This window comes from Ziziphus jujuba, chromosome 2, assembly GCF_031755915.1.
Source record: "Ziziphus jujuba cultivar Dongzao chromosome 2, ASM3175591v1".
In the NCBI taxonomy this organism is placed as follows: domain Eukaryota; kingdom Viridiplantae; phylum Streptophyta; class Magnoliopsida; order Rosales; family Rhamnaceae; genus Ziziphus; species Ziziphus jujuba.
Genome location: NC_083380.1, coordinates 8,683,783 through 8,706,051, shown reverse-complemented (window position 1 = coordinate 8,706,051; position 22,269 = coordinate 8,683,783). Strand labels below are relative to the sequence as shown.

General features: G+C 33.7%; 5 protein-coding genes across 8 annotated transcripts; 3 read left to right on the top strand and 2 right to left on the bottom strand.

Moving 5' to 3' along the window:
* The first annotated feature begins 2,596 nt into the window (after positions 1-2,596).
* LOC107404543 (elongation factor 1-delta 1) lies at positions 2,597-5,070 on the top strand. Its single transcript, XM_016011495.4, has 8 exons — positions 2,597-2,755; positions 3,144-3,262; positions 3,533-3,649; positions 3,737-3,830; positions 3,919-4,039; positions 4,138-4,251; positions 4,587-4,748; positions 4,851-5,070. Coding segments are annotated over exons 2-8 (696 nt in total). The 5' UTR covers positions 2,597-2,755; positions 3,144-3,176; the 3' UTR covers positions 4,853-5,070.
* A 1,684-nt stretch (positions 5,071-6,754) lies between these two features.
* Positions 6,755-9,555, top strand: LOC107418002 (UPF0235 protein At5g63440). 2 transcript variants are annotated; one of them, XM_060814456.1, is made up of 7 exons: positions 6,755-7,077; positions 7,469-7,575; positions 7,745-7,898; positions 8,263-8,359; positions 8,766-8,854; positions 8,993-9,061; positions 9,304-9,555. In XM_060814456.1, exons 1-7 carry the CDS (start codon positions 6,814-6,816, stop codon positions 9,361-9,363), a joined length of 840 nt encoding a protein of 279 aa, XP_060670439.1. In that variant the 5' UTR covers positions 6,755-6,813; the 3' UTR covers positions 9,364-9,555. The 2 variants fall into 2 exon arrangements, with proteins under 2 accessions (XP_060670439.1, XP_048330900.1); XM_048474943.2 differs by having other exon boundaries at positions 6,824-7,077; positions 7,461-7,575.
* Positions 9,556-9,806: 251 nt separating this feature from the next.
* Positions 9,807-12,122, bottom strand: LOC107418003 (large ribosomal subunit protein uL22y). Its single transcript, XM_016026665.4, has 7 exons — positions 11,999-12,122; positions 11,781-11,817; positions 11,437-11,477; positions 10,599-10,829; positions 10,406-10,508; positions 10,205-10,272; positions 9,807-10,050 (listed from the first exon to the last, which is right to left on the bottom strand). The coding sequence occupies exons 1-7, from the start codon at positions 11,999-12,001 to the stop codon at positions 9,982-9,984; spliced, it is 552 nt and encodes a 183-aa protein (XP_015882151.1). The 5' UTR covers positions 12,002-12,122; the 3' UTR covers positions 9,807-9,981.
* Positions 12,123-12,301: 179 nt separating this feature from the next.
* On the top strand, positions 12,302-15,492 carry LOC107418039 (SWI/SNF complex component SNF12 homolog). Of its 3 annotated transcripts, none has more exons than XM_016026709.4 (3): positions 12,302-12,457; positions 12,732-14,527; positions 14,953-15,492. In XM_016026709.4, exons 2-3 carry the CDS (start codon positions 12,966-12,968, stop codon positions 15,020-15,022), a joined length of 1,632 nt encoding a protein of 543 aa, XP_015882195.1. In that variant the 5' UTR covers positions 12,302-12,457; positions 12,732-12,965; the 3' UTR covers positions 15,023-15,492. The 3 variants fall into 3 exon arrangements, with proteins under 3 accessions (XP_015882195.1, XP_015882193.1, XP_015882194.1); XM_016026707.4 differs by having other exon boundaries at positions 12,305-12,457; positions 12,579-14,527; XM_016026708.4 differs by having other exon boundaries at positions 12,315-12,457; positions 12,565-14,527.
* Positions 15,493-20,291: 4,799 nt separating this feature from the next.
* LOC107418019 (cytochrome P450 94B3) lies at positions 20,292-22,066 on the bottom strand. The gene has a single exon (XM_016026687.4). The coding sequence runs from the start codon at positions 21,955-21,957 to the stop codon at positions 20,413-20,415; it is 1,545 nt and encodes a 514-aa protein (XP_015882173.2). The 5' UTR covers positions 21,958-22,066; the 3' UTR covers positions 20,292-20,412.
* Between the last annotated feature and the right edge of the window lie 203 nt (positions 22,067-22,269).

The window sequence follows — 22,269 nt, the reverse complement described above, 5'->3', positions numbered from 1 at the left end:
GAGAGGGCGGCCACCCCCCTTTGGCCGGGACACCAGGTTAGCAGCGGCGCAGTGGGACGCCACGCGACCGTATGCCGGTTTCTCTCTATAACCTCCTGTCTGGCGGTACCTTGGGACGCTGGGTACTGTTGGCGCCACTGGTATATAGTGGGTGCATCAAATGATTTTCAGAACTGTGTTTTAAAAATAAAATGTTTGGAAACTGTATTGGAATTAAAAATATAATATTACTGTTCTGGTATTTAATTGATGTCTTGGTTTTCGGGAAATATGAATAAAGGGTTTTGTGAAAATGTTTTAAAAGGGGAACCTTTCCAACTGAGAGAATTGTAAGGGTTTTGAGAGACATTATTATTTCCAAATAATTATTATTTATATACCTATTACCATGGTATGATAGTGTAGAGTAGTAGGGTCGCTCACTGAGATGATTAGCATCTCACACTCTTAAATTTCGTTCCTCTAGGTACCAGGTAGTCGGTGTTCACTCGGAGCGGACTCGATCTTCCTCGCTGTATTTGTTCGTGCAGTACCTTGTTCTTCTTTTACTGCAGTTGTAATATTTCGTTCACTTTTGCTGTATTCTGTATTTTGTAGTACTTCATAAAGCTCTGTATACTGTATGGGACACTTATGTATTTGTACTGCACTGGATTACTGTATTTTTATTTTGGAGTGCTGAAATTTGTGGAACCAGTTCGTAGTACTGTGGGAGGAATAAGGGAACAATTATAGAAGTGTGTTTTCAGTGCAGGAATTGTGGTAAGTAAATCCCTTAGGGGAGGTGCTGCCGGATTTTCCGTTGGAAGGTTCGGTGGTATTTCCCTGGGATCAGGGCTGTCTAGGGTTCCGGAGGAGGAATTCTGGACGGGTCCTGACAATGAAACCTTTTTGAAAATGTAATATTTTGTAATTTAATGTTGTTGATTATGATACATGAAATGGAAAAAAAAAAAAAAAAGCGCCAATGCCTCACAAATACTAACATTTAACCTAAGCCTTAGGATTTGGGATTGTAGAGGAGAAGGTATGAGCGGTGAAAATTCCCAACTATGGTACTCACGGTACCGACTCTTTCTGGTTTTGAATGGTGGCCGGTTGGGCTGGATTTGGGATTTTTAAAATGGTCAAGTCAGTCCTCACATCGAGCTGGAACATTGGTGAGACTGAGAGATGTGAGAGCAGAAAAAAGGTGGATTCAAAAATCTTGAAATGGTAAAGTCTGTGTGAAATGATGGTGCGAACAAGAAGGAAATGAATAGCGGAATGTTAAAAGAAATATTAGCGGTGAAAATCCCCAAGTATGGTACTCACGGTAGCGACTATTTCTGGTTCTGAATGGTGGCCAGTTAGGTTGGATTTGGGATTTTTAAAATGGTCAAGTCAATCCTCACACCGAGCTGGAACGTTGGTGAGACTGAGAGATGTGAGAGCTGAAAATGGTGGATTAAAAAGTCTTTAAATGATAAAGTCTGTGTAAAATGGTAATGCGAACAGGAAAGAAACGAATAGCAGAATGTTAAAAGAAATATTATTTGTCAAATAATTTTTTCTCACGTGTGATAAAAAGTAATCTAAGTCGTTCGTGTGATTTCTTGAAATCTAATAGTTTAATAAATTTTCATGTTTTTTGACCACACCATGTTGATTAAGTTGGACCTTATCATAAAAAAACTTTTGATTTATAGTATTTGAAATACATGTTAGCATGTTTATTTTCTTATAAAATAGTTACATAGCAAACAAAAAAGGTAAACAACCTTTAAGAAAAAACAACAAAGAAGGTTTAAAGTAACTAGATTGTCCTCCCTGCCCAATTTGAAGATTTCGTTCCCAAACCATTGTTCGTTCTCCATTTTGCCAATGAATGCGCTTGGTCTATGAATTTTGGTCCCACAAATTATATGGTTGTGTTTGGATCAAAGGAATATTCCATTATAACGAATTTACAATTATGGCACTAATCTTTTGGCATAAAAATGTCTTTTTATGCTATATATAAAATTTAGATAAATTTTACAAAATATTTTGGTCAAAGGAGCATAATTATAATTTCATTAATTAAGCTTCTCTTTGGTAGAATTTTTTTTTGGTTTAAAAGCTCTACTTAAGGATCAAAAATTATTTTATAAAAAAATAAAAATATTTGATAAAAATCAATAAGTTTTTATTAACCAAAAAATAAATTTTTTTAACTATTAAAAAAGTTCAAATTTTAAATTTCTCTAAATTTTTTTATTTATTTTATATAGAAATTTAATTAACATTTAATATAGTCAAATGAATATTTAATATAATTTTTTATTTACAACCAAATACTTATTAATTTTTTAATAAAAAATATTTTAAAAAAAATTTATTATACAAAATTTTACATATTAAACCCTAACTTGACCGAACAGAACTAATCAGAAACACAATCTACTTTTGCAATAAATAAATAAATAAAATAAAAAAGAATTCCGAAACACAATCTAATAAATTTGCAGGGTAGAAAAAGAGCAAAATTTAGAGAAGGAAATGACGGCGTGCGTGTCACATTCTAATTGGTTGAGAGTGCGTCCTCATGATATACCAGCAACGCGTAAGATGACCTAGGGATTTTAATTGGAGTCCTTTATATTCAGCCGCCGTGGGTTACAATAAAGCCCTAACGTTTGGTATTTTTGAGTTGTGTTCTGGGCCTCTTCACTCACTCTCTCTCAACTTTTCTCCACTCGGCTGCCGACTCTTGGCGCTTCATTCTCGCTCTAAGGTTTTGTTCCAAGTCTTTTAATTTTGATTTTGATTTTGATTTTCGTTTGTTCCTCATAAATAAATTATCTTTCTTTTCTTAAATTTTTACCCTTCGTTGATCTGTTTCATAGGTATTGTGTATTTATATATATGTATATTTTGGATGGGTGTGCATCAAATCTGTGGTTATGTTGAAGATTCTGAAATTATATGTATTTCATATTGTGGGTGGTTTTTGAAAGTTTCTTGGTGTGTTTTTTTGTGATTGATTTGATTTGTTGATGCTATTGCAAACTTTTTGGATTCTGTTTTTATTTGTTTTGCTCCTTTTTTTTTTTTTTTTCTGGGTTTTAGTTGGTGTAAAGATCTGATTTTTAGTTTTGTTGGGTTTGTATCTTTGTTTGTAGAGACGCCAGACGACCACCCATAGTTAGCTAGCAATGGCTGTTGCATTCTCTGACCTCAACTCAGCTGCTGGTTTGAAGAAACTCGATGAGTACCTCCTCACTCGCAGCTACATCACTGGGTAATGTGAAAATTTATGTATAATGTGAAAATCTATGTTATTTATTTAGTTTAGGCTTATGACTTCTCGATGAGTAAATTTATGTATAATGTGAAAATCTATGTTATTTAATTAGTTTTAGACTAATGACTTTTCGATGAGTATCATCTAGATGAGTATCTTGTATTTATCAGCTGTAGACCTGTGACTTTTCTGTTTCTCCCTTACGTGGGGTTTCATTGATTCGACTGATTGTGGTCTTTGTTCTTCTTCCAATGAAACACCTTGCAGTTATCAGGCTTCAAAGGATGATATCACTGTACATGCTGCTCTTTCAAAGGCTCCCTCTGCCGAATTTGTGAATGTTTCTCGGTGGTACAATCACATCGAGGCACTTCTGAGGATCTCGTAAGTTCTCAACTTTTGTAAACTAGTTTGTTTTAAATTTATGGTTCCTCTCCATTAATTTTATTTTTATTATGTGTTGCATTTTAGTGGTGTTTCTGGAGATGGTTGCGGTGTGATTGTGGAGGGATTTGCTCCCATCGCAAGAGAGGCAACTGCCACACCTCCAGTGAGCGATACAAGGGCAAGTATTACCCTTTATGTGAATATTGAGCACCCTGAGTCTACTAAATGGTTTACTCTTATTTACGCTGGAAAATGATGACTTTCAGGCCCCAGCTGATGATGAGGATGATGACGATGTGGATCTGTTTGGAGAAGAGACCGAGGAGGAGAAGAAGGCTGCTGAAGAGCGTGCAGCTGCAGTTAAATCATCTGCAAAGAAGAAAGAATGTGAGTTTCCTGTTCAAGTATTTGTTGTCCCCTCCATCTCCTTCCATCTCCTTCTCCTTTATGTTCTGACAAATGTGTTGTAACTGTGTGTTGTTCAGCTGGTAAATCATCTGTTCTATTGGATGTGAAGCCATGGGATGATGAAACTGACATGAAAAAGCTTGAGGAGGCAGTAAGAAGTGTGCAACAGGAAGGGCTGTTTTGGGGAGCATGTATGTTATTTTCATCAATATAAATTAAAGTCATTTAAAGATTTAGTGCATTGGAAACAATTTGTTTTTAAAATGTGCTTGTGCACATGGATATCTCACTAAACATATGCATTTTGGTATATGAAGTTTTTGGAAGTTGTATTTTTGTTCTTAATTCAGAGAAATTATCTTGGTTAGCATTGGTCTTTAATTATTGTGCATAAAGAGTGGTATGGAAATTATCCTGCAATTTCACGTGTTTTGACCTCATAATCTATTGTTATTCTTGGTTTTTTTTTTTTTTTTTGAGCGAAATAGTCTCTTGTTATTCATAAGTTATGTTTTTGATGTCCCAGCAAAGCTTGTTCCCGTTGGGTATGGAATCAAGAAATTGCAGATTATGTTGACTATTGTGGATGACCTTGTCTCTGTCGACACACTTATTGAAGAGCGTCTCACTGAAGAACCGATTAATGAGTATGTCCAAAGTTGTGATATCGTGGCCTTCAACAAAATATGTAAGTCTACTTTTTTTAGCTTTCAATCTATTATTGCGGTAAGCAATAAGCTTCTCTGTTATTTATTTGTTGATTTATGAATTCCTTTTTTCCTCATTGTAGGATTGAAGCTGGTAGGTGCTTGGTTGGATTTGGCGCGTGGTAGCTTGGAGCTGGTTGTTATTACTAGTATTATGCTTGATATTTCAATTTTGTTATTTCATATTCCTATTTTCTTTTCGGAATATGTTCAAGTGTCAATCTTGTGGTTTTTATATTCGTAGGCTTGGATTGAGTTGTGGATTTATATTTTCAATAAAAGCCAATCATATCATTTTAGGTTTGGTTTGGTTTAGTTTCTTCCTTAGAATCTTTTCCAGATCATATTATAATTGAAAGAAACAATAACAAACAGATAAAGAAACCCCTTAACTTTGTCACTTTGGCATCTTTATTTTGGCACAGAGATTCAATCCTTTAACCAATCATCAACTTATTCTAGGTTACCACAATGAACACCAAGTCTTTTTAGTTTAATGTTAATGAAACTAGCATTTTTTGAATGAAAGGTGATTTTGAAACCAGTATAGAGTAGGACTGAACTGAAGTTTGGGTGAAGTTTGTTTTCATGCTTTATTCGCTCCCACTTGATCAGTTTTTTATAAGCGTCCTTCCAGTGAACTGTAGCTCAACCACATCACATGCCACTTGGCTAAATGGACCCTAAGTTATTGTTCAAATGGAGATAGCTTTAAGTCGGACATATTTGGAGCTGCTTAGCGTGTTTTGTGTTGCTTTTAAGTCCCCTCATTCTCTTTATAAGAGAATTTTTTAAAACCCCCTTATTCTCCTTTTAAGAGTATTTTTTTTATTTAAACCCCCTTATTCTCTCTGTAAGAGTATATTTTTTTTTTTTACTTAATGTAGTGTTTGGTAAACTCGGATAGCTTTTTAAATTCTTCTTTAATCAGAATTTTAAAATTAATGTTACTATTATATCCTTGAACTGATATTTTTTACCAATTTATGTATGGTAATAATATAATATATATATATATATATATACACACACACGCAAGGAAATGATTATTTGTATTTATTTTAGTTACATAGGTTTTTTACTAAACATTTTAAAATAACAGTTTATCAAATTGGAATAATTTATTGTTTCTTCTATAGAGCCCCCAAACCAAACTAGGATTTAAACGTGGATATTTTCCATTTGCATTGTCTTAATTAATAATCCTATGGTTATTAAAAATAATCCACTCAGCAGAATCCGGACAACCTCAGCCTGATTATGTTGGATAGTTGATCATCTTCAATATAACATGTTGATGTCACTTGATCTGGATACATCCCCTTTCATTACTTCACAGCAGCAGGATCTCCTACAAACTCGGAGCCTCTGATCTTGTTGATGATTTTTCTGAAGAATATTCAGTTGCCCTTTGTGGATTCTATGGCATTTCCTCTCTGCACTTATGGATTCTATGGCATTTAGATGAACCAGGATTTGACTTACAGGATTTTCATTGCTGAAAAAAATTGATAAAGATAACTAGAAAAATTTCTTATTAAAATTTTCTGATGATTTATAAAAAGACATTTGACATAATTTTATTAGTTTTATTCTTTATCTTGCAATTCAAAGATGCAAATTCTGGGAGGTAATAATGTTAAAAAAAGAGAACACTGAAAATAACATAAAATAGATAAGTAAATCCTGAAAAAAATAAAATGTCACTAAATATAAGTTACTAATTAAACAATGACAATTTATCACTTGCAAAAACACTTTTTAACACTGTAGGATTCACTTTATTTATTGGATTTTTAGTTATTATTATTATTTTAAATATTAAATTCAACTGATTAATATTAGCCTGATCAGTACTAGTTATAAATAACAAAACTCTAATCTTTATGTTGCGTAAATACAAAAAGTAAAAATATAAGTTTAAAAGAAAATCTTATTTATTTGCATCTGGAAAAAAAAAAAAAAATGTAAAAAAGTGAAGTGGGGTAGGCTAATAAGTCATGGGCTGCCCACGAATCCTACAAACGACGACGTCTTCGCGTGCCTATGCAAGCCGCAGATTCCGATATTGAATTCTTCACCTTCTCGCTGTTTGTGTTGCTGGTCTCCGCAGTTTCAGTTCAGAAAAAGAAGAAAGAAGCACAGAGAGAGAGAGAGAGAGAGAGAGAGAGAGAAAGAGAGAGAGAGGAGACGGAATGCCGAAACGAACGACGCACACATACTCGAGCGAGGACGCAGCTCCAGATAGACCTGATTCTGATCTCTTCGTCTATTACTGCAAGCACTGTGGATCTCATGTCCTCATTACTGGTTCTCTCTCAATTTCTTTCATAGCTATTAAGTCTTGGATATTCACAACACAAATGGTTTTTTATTTTTATTTATTTTATTATTAAACAAATAGTCTGAAGGTGATGGTTTATGCTTACTAGGAAACCAGGTTTAAATAAGAATCAAGCAAAAAGAAATTGGGTACTATTATTGATATGTATTAAACAAGATAGACCCATTTTGAGATTTAGTTTTGAACGCGTTTAATTTGTTGACGAGTAGCACATGGTTATACAATATCTGGGATTTCTTTTTACTGGTCTCTATATTGCTCTTCATCCGAAAGTTACTATGAATTATGAAGCGTCTTCTTTGTATGTTGTGCGGGGGGTTTTTCCATACTGAAGTATGTTTGTTCTAAGATACCCAGTTGCAGAAAATGCCAAAAAGGAAGACTGACAAAGCATATGTGTTGGATAAGAAGAAACATCTTGCAAGGTTAAACATTAATGAGGGAGGAAAAGTTCTTTTGAAAAGGTAAATGCAGAACATCTTTTTATGCTCGGTATTTCTCTCTGTTGTTATGACCACAAAATTTCAGATGGTATGATAAACCAATTTTAGAAGGAAAGTGATAATTTAAAGATATAGTGTTCCTTTGGATGTGGAAAGAGCTCATTACATTATCTTCATCTTTCTTGTTTAGGGGTGAAGGGAAGTTGGAGAAGCAGTTTCGGATGAACTGTATGGGTTGTGGATTATTTGTTTGCTATCGCTCGGAGGAAGATTTGGAAGCTGCTTCTTTCATTTATGTTGTGGACGGTTCTCTAAGTACAGTTGCTGCTGAAACCAATCCACAGGTAGAAGAAATTAAAGGCTCTATTTTATCCTCAGTAATATGATCAATCAAACAATTTGGAATTTAACCAACTTTTATGAGAATATGTCAATTTGTCAGTTGGGAACTTAAATGCCTCGTATTTGTCATGGAAGAGCATTCTTTTGGTCCTTTATTTTCCTTCTTGCCACTTCACCTCTTTGAAAATGTAAAATGTTCATTCTTCACATCTTTAAAATTGTAAAATGTTCATTTTTTCAGTAACAGGCTGTTCATGTTTGATAACATGGTTTGGACATATTATATTCACATTTGATACCCTTTTCAAGTTATGAACATTACAGATAATCCACACTGTTAAAATTTCCATATTTGATGTGTTGTAGGATGCCCCTGTGCCACCCTGCATATCGCAGTTAGAAGGAGGACTGGTTCAAGTGGCTATAGAAGTGGAAGACCGTGCACAGCGCTCAGCAATCACAAGTAAAAGAAAATATAGTTTCTTTATCTGTTATCTTATTTAATGGACTTACTAGATTTGCTAGTAATCTTTAGCCCTTCTTCCACTATATGAAAACAAAGGAAAGAGCTTTTTTTAGAGAACATATTATCTCCTAGACAAAAGATGATTATTTATCTGTGTGAGCACATGAACTTACAGATGCTTACATGTTGAAGTTCAACACAGACAAGGCACTCAAACAAATAAACAGTTTAACAAACCTAGTACTGATTTTGTAATGTCCAAAAGAAAAACTGATCAGCTTGTACTTTTCACTCTTATTTTAGTTTTATTGTCTTAACATGTTTCTTGTTCAATAACATTTGTGTATTTTCTTGACTATCAGGGTTGCATTTTTAGACATTTTGTGTTTTTTCCTTATGCTAGGAGTGAATGCTGATGATGTCCGAGTTAGTGTAGCTGCTCCTGCAGCCCGCGGAGAAGCTAACAATGAACTTTTGGAGTTCATGGGCAAGGTAGACATCTTAATCATATTCATTATTGGCTATTGTACTGGGGTACAGTCCATTTCCTGTTTGTCCTGGCCTGTGTTCCCTGCAACTTTTACATTGCTTAAGTTTAAAAAATCCTTGATGCATTCGCTTTTCAAACAGGTGTTGGGTCTCAGACTGAGCCAGATGACTCTTCAGAGAGGATGGAATAACAAATCAAAACTCCTTGTGGTGAGTTTGAAAAATCAAATCCCATCTATATCCTTTTATTACTGGTTTTCTATCTATTAATTCCTCTTCGATATTCAACCATTATCACTTTTTTGGAGTCTGTTAACCCTTGCAATTTGCGTATCTTAATCAATAAGAATGAAAAGACATGCATCTATTTTAGCCTTATCCTATTATCTTAAAAACAACTGGAGATGTCTATGTTTTTTGAATACCAATTTGTTATACATTGCTTGTTTCAGGTTGAAGATTTGTCTGCCAGACAGGTTTACGAGAAACTTCTGGAGGCTGTGCAGCCTTGAAGTTCTTTTTTTCTATGAAATCTTCCGGGTTTACATACATTGTAATACCATTGCAAGAATGAATCAATGATTCAACGTTTTATTACAATAACCTTGTGGAGTTGTAAAACATTGTAGAGGTTTTCATGTAAGAAACAACAATAGGAATATCAAAGCTTTTCAATGGTGAATGTCACAGTGATTGCCGGACCACTTCTTGCGTTCTCTATTTGACCTCATTTAGTTATTTTGATCAAATAAAATTAGCATGGTAGAAACTATCAGACCCCTGCTGGGTCTGCTCCTACATTGAAAGCAGCCATTCTTTAATTTTCGACATGTTAAATTTCCAATATATTTCATCACCTCACAACCTTTAACAGGTTTTTGGTTTCTGCTTCTAGCTTATTTTCTTTATCCCATATTTAAATTCTAAAACTAGTGCCGTTTACTTACGCAGACAATGAGGTTGACAAGGAAATTCATTGCACAAAAATATCATACTACACTGTCAAGTGCAAAAGAAAACACCAGAACAAGAGTACAAAAATGTCTCAGAAAAAACAAGAGTGAGGTTTTGACACAGCACAGAATTAAAACAAAACTTGAATTAAGACTCTAAATTGGTTCTTTGGCTGTTTAAGAAGAAGCACCACTGCGTAGAGATCGATTCTTTTCTGGTTTCCTAGAAGCCAACTGACTCTCAGGCTGCAAAGAAAACAAAATAATCAACATGCTGTTATGTACCTCAACATACAAGCTTCAGGAAATTACAAGTTAAATGAATAATTCAAAAACAACGGTTACTCATATCCAATACTTATAATTTTTTTTTTTTTCGTTTTTTAAAAGTTACATTTACCTCTTTCCTGACAGGCTCTTCCTTTTCTGATAAAATCAACTCAATATGGCATGGGGATGACATGTAAGCTGCAAGACAAATTAATGTCACCACTACATATTTCACCCAAAAAAAAAAAAAAAAAGGGGGAAAGAAATGGAAAAAAATAAAAATAAAAAGAGGTGAAACTATATTTAACATAGCAACAGACAAAGCACTCACGATTGATTCTTCCATGAGCACGGTATGTACGGCGCCTTTGCTTTTGAGCCTGGTTTACCTGAATGTGGGATATGTGAAGTGCATCCACATCCAAACCTTTCACCTAGAGAATAGGATGTATTAACAGAACATACATATGATCAGTAAACAGTCTTAAGCCACAATAACACAAGTAAATCAGAATAAAACATACCTCTGCATTACTCTCAGCATTCTTCAGCAAGTCCAGAATAAACTTTGCAGATTTGACAGGCCAGCGTCCTTGTCCATTTGAGTGGCGGTTCTTTGCCTGTGCAGTTCTTCCTACCCCACCACAAAAGCGACGGAATGGAATGGCTTGCTTGTGAGCCAAAACATCCTCCAAATACCTTTTAGCCTTGGCCAAAGGCAGCTTGCGAATTGCATGGGCTGTTTCCCTAGTATTCTGAAGAGAGAATATAACAGGAAAAAAAGCATTAAAGTGATTCAGTCGCATTTCAAAATCATTAGCATGCTAAATACCAAACCAAAGTTTTCAAGTTTGGAGCTCTATTAACTGATTATTTTTCAAGTTAAATTTCCTATATTGATGATCTAAACCCTTGACATACTATCACTGATTTATCATATTGATGATTACTTTTTCATTGAATTTTAAGAAAATTATTGAAGGTATTCACCATAACTAACCATCACAGACTTCCAATACAACACTGAAATACCAGCATAAGAGATATAGGACATAAATCAAAATCTACGGCCTAATTGTTAGGACTTAAGATACACGATTACTGACTGTCTCAGAGTTTCATTAAAATGCTGAGATATCAGCTTAAGGGAGATAACACATAAAGCAAAAACACAAACACAGTGTTCAAGGGTCAGAGCTTAACGATTAGGGCTTAGGATAGAATTGGGGTTGGAGGGATTATTTTCGGATTAACACATGGAAATGAAACATACAACAAACAATTAAGCTCCAGACACTACAAATATGTCACAACCAACCACATGAAAGCAAATAACAAGGCAATCAAGTTGAACAAGCATACCTTAAAATGAACTCGGAGGTCTGATCCCCTGGCTTTGCAGGCTGATTAAGATCATAAAAAACAACATTAAAATTAAATTTTTCCAAAACTAAAACCATGCTTAACTAATCTAACTTCCATTTAGACGCTGAAGAAAATGCCAAGAGAAAAGCCTTTGTTTAGACCAAATTTAATATAAGTAACTAAGAAACATCAATATCTTTTGCTCAAAAATGCAACGTCGATATTTCAGAAAACTAACTTCGCTCCTCCCTTTTCCAACATATTCTCAGCAGCCAAACAAAATTCTATAACTCAAGAACAGCAATTAAAAAAAAAAAAAAAAAGATGGAAAAATTACTCACACTTGGTATGATTACCCGGCTCTCTCGAATACTTCACCTAAAAATTTATCATAAAAACAAACACAGTCAAGAATTCAGAAAACTTGACAAAATTGAAATGCTAAAGTATTGCATTTTTAAAACGAATTTTCGCTTCTTTTTTTTTCCCCTTACTCGAACTAAGAAAAGCAATTAAATTAAGAGAAAAAGATGAAACATATAGCAGAATTGAATCTAACCATGGCTGATTCCTCCTGCTGCGGCTTCCAAAATAAATTTCCACTGCCCAAATCCCTATGACAAAAGCCAAGCTAGGGTTCCGATGATATAAGTGTGAAGTAAAGAAACCCTACCAAAAGGGTTTTGCTTTTGGGCTTCAAGTTTTTAAATGGTGGTATAAAAACTCACAATTAGTTTAGAAATTAATGGGCTTCCTTTTGGGCTTAAATAATTTTGAGCTGGGCTTTATACTATTTTTCTTGCTATGTATACTCCTCCAACTTGTTTCCAAAAAAATAAAAAAACTCTTCCAATAACTTTCCGAAACGTTGAAACGTTTGTTCGTAAATAGTCTTTAATAACGAGGGTGATAATGTAATTTTGCTTTAACTGCATAAACCAGAGAGAACCAGCTGGTTCCATGGCCGATCTCAAAACCAGAGAGAGAGAAAGCAGGAATCCAACGGAAAATAGGACTAGTAAGAACGTTTCGTTTATTATTATTATTTTTTTAAAATTTTATATTTATTCGTTTTTACAATTTTTTTCGTTCTTTTTTTTTTTTTTATTTATTTTTTCTAAATAGATTCTTGTATTCAGATAAATAAAAATTAAGACAGCTTTTATGAGCTCTCAACCGACTGGCTTTGTCTGTGTCTCTGAAATCGTGTGTAATCGGCTTTACAGTTGCTCAATTTTTGATTTTGAATTCTGGGGTTGTTTCTGAAACTGGGGTTTGGATTTGCTATACAGAAATAGAGAAGCAAGCAGTGTGGAATTTCTTGCTGGGAATTTTGGGAATTTTCCAGCAAATATTGAAGAAGTATTTGGTTTAACTGGAAGAAAATTTATGAGACAGAGACACCCAAGTCTGTATTTTGGTTTTGGTTTCTGGAATTCAAGGTTTTGAGAGGTTTTTAGGTTTTACATTTTTTAATGGAATAGTTTGGTGTTAAAGATTGTGGTGTTGTTTGAATAACAATATCAATGAATAACAATAATCAGGCAAAGAATGTTGGGCTACCATCCCATTTTGGGAATTCGGGGGGTGTGCCACAATCTATGCCTGCGAACCACCAGACCACCCATCTTCTCTCTCAGGCACAACCTCAAACACAAGGTGGGCCTCACTTTCCTGGTCATTTTCAGTTGTCTGAGCCACAAGCTCAGGCACTTGCCCAGGCGCAATATGCTCATGCCCATGCTCAAGCACAAGCTCATGCTGCTCATGCTCAATTCCAAGCTCAGTTGCAAGCTCAAGCGCAGTCTGCTGCCCAGATGCATAATGTTAATGCTAGTAATGCTGGTGTTTCTTCACCTTCTGTGGCAACACCAGCCACAGGTAGTGCCAAGCGGACTAATCAGAAGCCGCCTTCTCGACCACCAGGTGCATCTAATGCCAATGCAGCTTCACCATTTAAAACCATGGAGCTGACGCCAGCTGCCCGTAGAAAGAAACGAAAGCTACCTGACAAGCAAATACCAGATAAAGTGGCCGCCCTTCTGCCTGAGTCTGCTCTTTATACCCAGTTGCTTGAATTTGAGGCTCGTGTAGATTCTGCTTTGGCAAGGAAGAAGATTGACATTCAGGAGTCTCTTAAACACCCTGCTCATGTTCAGAAAACACTGAGAATTTATGTCTTCAACACCTTTGCAAACCAGACTCAGACGAGTCCTGAGAATAAGAATGCAGAAGCCCCAACTTGGTCACTTAAGATAATTGGGAGGTTATTGGAGGATGGAAGAGACCCTGTGGTTGCTGGGACAACACAGAAATTTAGCACGAAGTTCTCATCTTTTTTCAAGAAAATTACCATATACTTAGACCAGAACCTCTATCCAGATAACCATGTAATTTTGTGGGAAAGTTCTCGCTCCCCTGTTCTGCATGATGGCTTTGAGGTGAAGAGGAAAGGAGATAAGGAGTTTTCTGCAATGATAAGACTTGAGATGAATTATGTGCCCGAGAAATTTAAACTTTCACCGGCACTTAGTGAAGTTCTTGGAATTGAGATCGAGACCCGAGCAAGAATCATAGCTGCAATTTGGCATTATGTGAAGGCTAGGAAGTTACAAACCCATAATGACCCTTGTATCTTTATGTGTGATCCGCCTCTTCAAAAAGTTTTTGGCGAGGAGAAAATGAAATTTTCCATGGTTTCTCAAAAGATATCACAACATTTGATTCCACCACAACCTATACATTTGGAGCACAAAATAAAGCTTTCAGGAAATTGCCCAGCTGGAACTACTTGCTACGATTTACTGGTTGATGTGCCTTTACCTCTAGATAAGGAAATGTCTGCATTCCTAGCAAGTACTGAGAGGAACAAAGAGGTTGATGCTTGTGATGAATTGATCTGTGCTTCCATAAAGAAGATCTATGAGCATCGTCGGCGACGGGCTTTCTTTCTTGGGTTTAGTCAGTCTCCAGCAGAGTTTATTAACACATTAATCTCTTCTCAGAGTAAGGATTTGAAGCTTGTTGCTGGAGATGCAAGTAGGAATACGGAAAAGGAACGTCGATCTGATTTCTATAATCAACCCTGGTATGCTTGTATTTCCATTATTGCTGCAACTTTTTGTTTTTATTTTTATCTTTTTGGGTTATGTTGATAATTATTTTTCACTTAAGTAGAACCTGGAAGTAGAAATACAGCTAGATTAGTGATTAAAAAGAGAAAAAGAAAGGTTCAAACATTTGCATGCTTATATTCATACTAAATTCATAGATTTCACCCTTTTTTTTTTTAACATTTCCACCTTCTACCTTATTTCTTTTTGTATTTATTTTAATGTTGAAACCGGCCAACTTATTTTGCTTAAAGCTTTGCAAATTATCCTACTAAGATCGAAATTTCACTCTTTTCCTCTTTCTGGTTGGCTATGTTAGTGCATAAAGGCTTGAACCAAGGATTGTATCTTGACTATTCCCCAATTGATGTTTATTTCTCTGTCTTGAATGAACTTTCAGGGTTGAAGATGCAGTTATTCGTTACCTGAACCGAAAATCTGCTGGAAGCGACGCCCCTGGAAGCAATTGAATTAAAGATTATTAAATGTCTGCAGCTGGTAGGTCTGTACTAATACCTCCAAATCTCTGGTTTATTTGGTTCATGTGAATGGTTATGGTATTGGAGACAGCGCCGCCCAAACAAACCAAAAAAAAAAAAGAACTCGGATACTTCATAGGAAAATGTGTTTGTTTAACTTTGTAGAAGAAAATTTTGTGTTGAACTCATATCTGTTGGATTCACCGTGAGACATGATCTCTGAGGGAGAAATGTTCATTTACTAATTTCTCTGCTCAGTGCTACAAACCTGGATTGGTAATTTTTTTTTTTTTTTTTTGGTTTTAATTTTATCTTTTGGATGAATGCTATTAAATTATTAGTAGCAATAATTTAAAATCACATGTATGTTGACATCTAGATTGATGGTTTGGATGAAGCTCACATTTTAGCCAATCCAGCTGTGGCCCTTAGGGATGATATATGTAGATGCCAGTTCATTATATTTTGGAGTGTTGGGAAAATAAGTGGTAATCTAATACATTGATGGTGTGAACATATATATGGTTCTTTCTTTTACTCTCTCTCTATTTGCTTTCATAAAATATTCATGGTTGATATCTTTTTACACTTAATAAAATGCTGGGAATATGTCTATTAAAGATGGACTTATTTTTCTATTCCTTTCAAGAAAGGCATGTCCTAAATTTCTTTAAGAGGCCTTCTATACGGTCAGCCCAGAGCAAAGAATATTGTTTTGCTGTTGGGGCTTCAATCTCTTTTGCTTTTGTTGCAACCAAATTTCTTGCAAATCCTTTAACTACTCCAGCAGGCACAAATATTACTGTGTTAATTTTCTTTCGAGTTTTGAATTACTTTTGGTCAACTTTTTTTTTTTTGCTTTTTTAATCTGTATTAATTCATATCTTTTGTGTGATAAAATCATATAATTATGGATTCTCGAAAGACTTCATTGTTGTTGCTCAGTAATTGGTTAACTTGAACAAGTTTATGCAAATATAGAGATTATTGAACTCACAAATAAAAAAAGTTAAAAGACGCTGTTTTGCTACAGTTGAAAAGTTTAGAGTGGGAAGTGTAGAATAATGAGCAATTGATTTCAAAATTTAATCATTTTCTTTTCCCTATTCTTCAAAAACAATTTTATATTTGCTTCTAACAACGATAAGTATTAAGTCATGTCATTCTTGTCGGTGTGTAATCTGTCTATTTGCCAACTTTTATGGCTGAAAAAGTTCCAAACAGATCAAAATGGATGAAAATTGACCTCAACACACAACCCAAACTAAAAACATTTAAATAATGTGGGTACTAGAGACTACAGTGAAACAATTTCATGACTGTTTTTAATGTTCAAGGCATCATTTCAAGCCGCATTAAGGCTAAAAGAATGGAAGTTGAGCTTCAGTCTCATTTTCTCTCTCTCTTTTTTTCCACCTTGGTTTTTTCGAGTATTAGTGGTACTAGAAAGAAACATGACGAAAGCTTGTTTTGGCAACGCATGGAAAAAATAGGTAGCAAATCAATGCATGACAAAAGACGATCGTACTGCCTCACTGGCACTTATTGACCAAGAAAGACTAAAAAACAAAGAAGTGAAAAAGTGACGTTAGTACATTACCTTCCACTAAAAAACTCTCCTGAGATTATTAATGGTCCTTGGAAGTGCTTTCCACGTAAAAATCACATGTAAAACATGCAACTTTCATTCAAAATAAACAGGTGAAAGTTGAGCAATATCTTATCTTATCATACTGTAGAGCTTGCTGTATATTGATGATGGAGATATATGCATGTGGGTTTTCTGGTTCTTTGCTCGGTAAAAAAGTAATAAAAATTTTGAGTTTTTCAAAGTACCTAGTGTTGCCTATATTCTAATTTAGGGTCTGAACTTCCTTGTCTTTTATCAGTTTTAGGGGTCAGCATTTGTTCAGCTACGTTATCGGCGTGAATTTTCTTATGGATATTGATGCCTTTTTCTTTTTATCTTTTACGTGTGCATTTCCATCTCTGCTGGCTGATATGCTTCATTAACTTTTCTTGACTTTATTCACATTCTTAATGCTTTCTTTCCCAACCAACAAGAGTAAAAAAAAAGCGCATTGACTCAATAAAGCAAAATGAGTAGGTTATTTGATTTCATTTATTTATTTATGCTTATATTGAAAGTGTTGAGAATTTGAATTGCGAAACATTATGGAATAGTTTTGCAACTCAATTTTGTTCTGAATTGGACCAAGTTTATAATTGTGATGTGAATTTTATCAAGAGTATAAAGGTCCATATGATCTTGAGGTTGAGGTTTTAAAACAACCTTCCATCAAGGTTTAAAAGGTTGAAATTTCACCCAAACTTCTATATTTTTAAAGGATGAAAAAGAAATTTTGGTTTCAAACACAAACTAATAAAATTTTGAAAATTTCTATAGAAATTTTTGATATTTTCATAAAATTTTTATCAAAATTTCTGTCATATATCCATATCAATTTTTTCACAATTTTATTAAAAATTTCATAAATTTTGTGAAAATTTTTAAAATTTTTAAGTAATTTTCGAAATTTCTATGGAAGGTTCTATTAAATTTAATTTTTAAAAAAAATTAAAAAAATTAAAAAATATAATGATCCTTAATTGTCTACTTACATATTTTTTTTTATCATAATAAATTTAATAATTCTATAAATATTATAAAATAAATATAAATTTTATAATACTCATAGAAATATGAATATGCATATAAAAGAATTAATAAATATTATAATATCAATAAATATTATAAAAATGTAAATATATATATATATATATATATATATTTTTCCAATATAATTGAATAAATTGATAAAATATTTATAAAATACTGTCAAATAATAAGTTATGATTACTGATTTAAATTCGACTATCAAAAATAATATTATATAATAATTAGCAACAAAATACATTTCTCGATATTGCAATTGCCAATATTCTAATTTAGGGTCTGAACTTCCTTGTCTTTTATCAGTTTTAGGTGTCAACATTTTGTTCAGCTATGTTCTTGGTGTAAGTTTTCTTTTCTGTCTTATCATATGGATATTTATGGCTTTTTCGTTCTTTTTTTTTTTTTTTTTTGGGGTCTTGTGCGTCTGCATTTCCATCTCAGCAGTCACATTCTTAATGCTTATTTCCCAGACAACAAGAGGGAAAAAAAAAATACAAAATAAAATAAAAGCGCATTGACTCAATAAAGCGAAATGAGTAGATTATTTTAATTATTTACTTATACTTATATTGAAGGTGTTGAGAATTTGAATGGGGAAACATTATGAAATAGTTTCGCAACTCAATTTTGTTCTGAATTGGACCAAGTTTATAATTGTGATGTGAATTTTATCAAGAATAAAAAGACCCGTATGATCTTGAGGCTAAGGATTTAAAATAGCCTTTCATTAGGGTTTGAAAAATTGAAATTTCACCTAAATTTTTATATTTTTAAAGAATGTAAAAGAAATATTGGTTTCAAGTGTAAATGGATAAAATTTTTGTCAAATATCTTCATCAATTTATTCACAATTTTGTTAAAAAAATTTATAATTTTCATAGAAATTTTTAAAATTTTCAAAATTTTTTATGAAACTTCTATTAAATTTAATTTTTTAAAAATATCTTTATTAAAAAATTAATAAATATTATTAATGTTTAATTGTCTACTTACCTATTATTTTTTATCATAATAAATTTAATAATTTCATAGATATTATAAAGTAGCTATAAATTATACTATAAACCAAATACAAATATGCATATGAAAGAATTGATAAATATTATATTATAAATATTATAATGTAGATAAATACTATAAAGATATGCAAAAAAATATATTCTCTGCATATATAGCTAGTGAATTGATGAAATATTTATGGAATATTGTCAAATAATAAGTCATGCTACCGTTTCAAAATCAACTATTATAGAATATATCATATAATAATTATTAGTAAGGATAGCCCAACATAATACAAAATCAATATAGTTAGCATATTAATAATTACATATAAAATTATGAAAAAGATATAACTTTTAATAATTATTTTTTATTATTTCACATCTCAAAATGAAGATGAGGAAAAAATTAATAATTTTAATTATCTAGAAACTCTATATGATATTGAGATGATATTTTATAATATATAATATAATTGTAATAATTTTTTTGTATATCTTAATTAATAAATATTTTTATCAAATATTTTTTTATTTATAATATTTTAGTTTTAACTATTAACGTTTACTATACAATATTACAAAAAGAAATATCAACTCCATTCAATATTTTTATATTTTTTTATTGTCAATTTAATAATTAATTGATTAAATAAGTTAAATCTAAAATTTCAATAAAATATTATATATTTTAAATAAATTTTCATCAAGTTTCATAATTTTTTATATATATATTTTTTAATAATTTTTTATATTTTCATAAATATTTTTATGTTTTGAATGTTTGATATTTTCATCTATATCCATTTTTTTAATCTTACCTTCCATTGCCACATAATATTGTCATTTTATCATATGATTTTAATCAATACTCTATTTAATGTCACTAGCTTGGAATACTTTTTTCTGTAGACTCAAACCTAAAAGAGGAAGGAAATAATGGACCACATACAAATGAAACTTTCCCATCTCTTATTCTTCTTCTCCTTATTATTTATTATTTTATTATTATTATATTTTTTTAAGTTGTCTTTGAAAGGTACTGTGACCATTAAGACCAAACCCTATTTGGTCTTGGCATGAGAAAAGACCAGTCATTCTTTTTAAAGATCATTGCCATATTAAGCAGCTTTTATTACAAGTATGTACCATTTTGCATCAAATGACAATAGTCGTAATTCACCCAAAAAGACAATAGTGGTTGAATTTAATATTAAATAAATATATATGTATCCACCGGAATTAAATGCTCGAGAAAAAGGCTTATGGCTATGCATGTGCACTTGACCAGAAAACATATGTTATCTATGATGGAAAAAATATATATAACACAATATTATTATGACTACTTATATGAAGGTAGCTTCCAAATTTAAAGTAACTTTTGATGTCACCATTTATAAGTTAAACTAAAAATATTATTTATTTAATATATAATAATGACATTGACTCTTTTTCACTGAAAAAAAAAAAAAAAAAAGCTATGTAGTATGTTCACATAATGATGTGTAAATTAATTAACTAGTGCGATTAATGTGACATTTAATTTTTAATTAAAATACTGTGAATTACTGGGTAAATATTCTAAATTCTCAAAACCAAATTATAAATTCATTACATATTGGCAAATTATTTACAAAGGACTATGCCAATTTTAATTACATTAAAAATACAAAAATAAAATAAAAAAGAAGACGTTTATTTCAGCCACGTTTTGCAACTGAGACCCTCAGTCCACCAGCCATGTGAGCCGTCAACAGAGGAACAAAAACCGGCCGGTCCACACAAACCGGTCTGATTTCAAACCGCTTCAATACAGAAGCCATGACATACCTCATCTGAGTGAAAGCCATTTCTTTCCCAAGACACACCCTCGGACCGGCCTGAAAAACAGGATATTTGTACGGATCAACCTGTTTGAAAGCTCTTGATTCATCAAACCAACGGTCCGGTTTAAACTCCAGCCGGTCCATCCCCCAAAGCTCCTCCATCCTCCCCATTCCATATGGAAAGTACGTGACTCTATCACCTTTCTTCACCGGAGTTCCGTCGGGCAAAACGTCGTCGTTTTCAGCGTGCTTCGAGTCCCAAGCCACGGGAGGGTAAAGCCTCATGGACTCGCATAAGCAAGCTTTCAAAAATTTCATCTCTTGCAGAGCCTCATAGTCTAATGCTGCAGCAGCAGCTCCACCATTGTCAAGCACTTTTTCGACTTCATCGATAACCATTTTCTCCGCGTTTCGATTCTCCGAAAGCGACCAGAAAAGCCACGTCATCGCCGCCGACGTGGTGTCTCTTCCGGCCATAATAAAGCTTATCACCATGTCTCTCACGACTTCCTCGCCATGTCCAGCCATTAACAGCCGCGACAACAAATCGCTACTCCCCCATTTCTTCTCCCCATGATCATCATCATTTTCTTCGAGGAGTTTCTTTCTCTTGTTTTGTATGATATCAGCAACGCATCCATATATGAGTTTCAGCTCCTTCTTCAGCACCTTCTCGGATCCAATTCCAAGAAGCTTCTTCATCTTCCACACTAAAAACACCGGTGCACTTCCTCGCCGGGCACAGATCTCCGACGCGACATCGAAAGCTTTTACTAAATCCGGTACCGGCCGTGATAAATCCAAACAGAATGGATCGGTCCCAAGTGAGACTTTACAAATCGTATCGAACGCGAATCTCCTTAAAACCTCTTGTAAATCCAAGATTCTTTTGCTCTCTGCTGCTTCGTCAAGCAACGGAATCAACCGTTCTTGAACTACTTCTTCAAGGGTTTTGACCACGAATTCTCTCAGAGACTTCGTGCTGAACTCATGGCTAGCTAACTTACGCTGCGTTGACCACAATTCACCGTCAACGTTGAAAATACCATAGCCGAGAAGATCACCGAGGATTTCAGTGAAGGGCTTCCCTTTCGGGAAGTTGTTGAAGTTGGTCTTCAAGACGTATTCAACGTTAGCAGGGTTCGCCGTCACAACAGTCCTCCTTGCACCCAAGCGCTGAACTAAAATGGTTTGCGTCGGTGAAGATGACAAGAGCTCGGTGTACCAGTCCAAAAGACGGAGCCGGTTTTTGTAAAACGAGATCAAACAGCCGATGATCGGATAAGAAGCGAGACCATGATGGTCAAAAGGGGATGTGCTGCCGAATTTTCTATGTTGGTGTTCGAGTAACAGTGAAAGAAAGTAAGATACGAGAAGGAGAGTTAGAGAGAGAATCATAATGAGGAAGAAGATAAACATGGCTGAGATCAGTTAATGAAGAAAAAAAATAAAAAAATTCCAGTTACTGCAGAGCCAGAGAAAGCTTTGCTATGTAATAATTGTTTTTGGGTGTGGCAGATAAACGTGAAGATAGACTATACGTGTATATATATATATATATATATATATATATACAGGTAGCTATGCAGGCATACAGAGACAGAGAGACACATGTAGAGTGTAGGTGTGGTCTTAGTGTCTATCAATTGGAAAGAGACCGACCATGGAGGGTTTTCGGCATGGGGTGTTTTAGGGTTTGTAGGAAAAAGACAATAGAAAGAAAAAGAAAAC